Source organism: Diabrotica virgifera, chromosome 6 (assembly GCF_917563875.1).
Source record: "Diabrotica virgifera virgifera chromosome 6, PGI_DIABVI_V3a".
NCBI classification, from domain to species: domain Eukaryota; kingdom Metazoa; phylum Arthropoda; class Insecta; order Coleoptera; family Chrysomelidae; genus Diabrotica; species Diabrotica virgifera.
In genome coordinates, this window is record NC_065448.1 from 111,824,590 (window position 1) to 111,826,734 (window position 2,145).

Below are 2,145 nucleotides of genomic sequence, written 5' to 3' on the forward strand. Positions count from 1 at the left end.
TTCTCCGTATTTTATAAACCTACCCACATCGGCACAACCATACACAACTGATGATCCTATCCTACATAACACAAATTTACTCCCTCAGGCATAAACATATACTTAATGCCCTTAGTAAATGACTACATATTATGTCTCCCATTAAATAAATTTGGTGTTTTCATTTGTTACTAACTACTTACCAAATAAGTCTTACTGTATTTACTTATAAACATACACACAACCAAACTTATATGGAATCACCATGTATATCAAAGCAATAATTATTTCTTTTGAAAAAACTCGCTATTTTTGCGAAGAATAAAGGTTTTTATTGAAAATAAACAAATCGATAAGACAAACAGATGGTACAGCTCCCTACGGTATAGGTTATTTGCTTGGGTTGCAAATTGAACGATGATAAATAAACTAACTTTTGCGTCCAAAAACGAAAATATACCTCATGTGGGGATATAACGTATGGTCCTAAAGTTTTGGGAAACATTTCAAAAGCATATAACTCTGACCACAATAATCTTATATTTTTATTAAATTATTCAAAAATTTAACTTAACTATCCTTATTATAAATCAAAATTCAAATGACAGAAAAGGGACCATTATTTTCGATTTGTCTAATAATTCCCCTGACACGTTGCATCATCCTTTGGACGACCTCGGTGTCAATTTCTCTAATTTTTGTATATATGCGGCGTCTTAACTGTTCCTGATTTTGTGCTTCCCATCCGTTATTATAGACTTTCCGACTTAATATTGCCCAGAACTCTTCAATTGGACGAGCCTGAGGTAGGTTGGGGGGATTGTCTGCTTTCGGTACAAACGTAATGTTGTTAGTTTCGTACCAGTCCCTTGTGATCCTCGCGTAATGACATGAAGCAAGATCTGGCCAAAAGACTATTTGATCATTTGCATGATGTGTGTTCACAAACTGAAGCAATTTAGAGAGACATCTTTGAATATAAATATTTGCGTTTAAGGCTTCGCCTCGAACAACACCAATGTAGGGCTGTGAGATAAAGCCAGCCTCAGAAATTGCACACCATACCAAAATTTGGTCCTCAAATTTTTTCTTACTTTTGAATTTTATTTCATCAGGTACATTTTCGTAATCGTTCGTGTAAAACCCATCATTACCCTTCATCTCAGAGTTGGACAAAGTAAAATATTTTTCATCGTCCATCACGATCAACTTGTTGACGAAATGCACTCGCCTTAACGCGCGGGAACATCTCGGAATTCTCTCTAATTGATCCTCTGTGTATTTTGGAGCTTTCCTTTTTTCCGGTAGATAATATTGTTACTCGATAGGGTCCTGTACACTGTAGTCTGTCCAACATGAAATCTTCTGGCCAGTTTTCGCTGTGAGACCCCAATTTTGTTCTTAGCTGCTTCAATCAGTCTTGCGTCTCTTATATGGTTCAAAATCCGCGGTCGGCCACTTTTACGCAAGTTAACACATGGTATCCCTTCTTCACATTCTCTTATTGTGCGATAAATTGTCGATTTGCTTATGTTTTGATCTCGATAAATATTAACAATATCTCGTTTCGACATTCGCCCAACCATATTATAAACACCTCGACGAATATCAATTTTATAAGACATTTTGCTGAGCACAAACCAAAATATTCTGCTTTGTTTATTAAATGTCAATAACTGATGACATTTCAATTCAATGGCCTTCTTTGTTAAATGCATTTTGCTTCTCAATCAGACTAGGTGAAATTTTTCCCAATACGTTAGAACTTACAACGGGGAAAGATAATTGGTCTTGTGGAGCAAGTAATGTTGTCAGAGGGACATAGTTGCAGAGCTAGACGTAACACAGGGCGTTCTGTCCAAAACCTATGCTAGGTACCAGGAACTAGAAAAGCTCAAAAATAAAGCAAGTGAAAGTCGCCAAAAAGTAATAACGGCTTGCCAAGATTGTTTGATTGTCCAATCAGCTGGAAGACACCCAACAATATGTCACCTGCAGCTCCAAAGGCAGATTTTCGAAGCTACAGTTGTAACTGTTTGAGTTGAAAGGATAAGCAGAAGAGTTCGTGCCAAGAAGTATACATAATTGGTGTCTTCACCACCAAAACTGGAACATTGGGAATTGACTAAACGGGGTATTTTCAGAAAATGTCAGGATTCGTGTAAA

The 2,145-nt window shown here is 36.7% G+C and overlaps 1 protein-coding gene across 1 annotated transcript; it reads right to left on the bottom strand.

The window, feature by feature from the left end:
* Window positions 1-576: 576 nt before the first annotated feature.
* On the bottom strand, window positions 577-1,179 carry LOC126886151 (uncharacterized). Its single transcript, XM_050653000.1, has one exon. It carries the CDS (start codon window positions 1,177-1,179, stop codon window positions 577-579), a length of 603 nt encoding a protein of 200 aa, XP_050508957.1.
* Window positions 1,180-2,145: the final 966 nt, after the last annotated feature.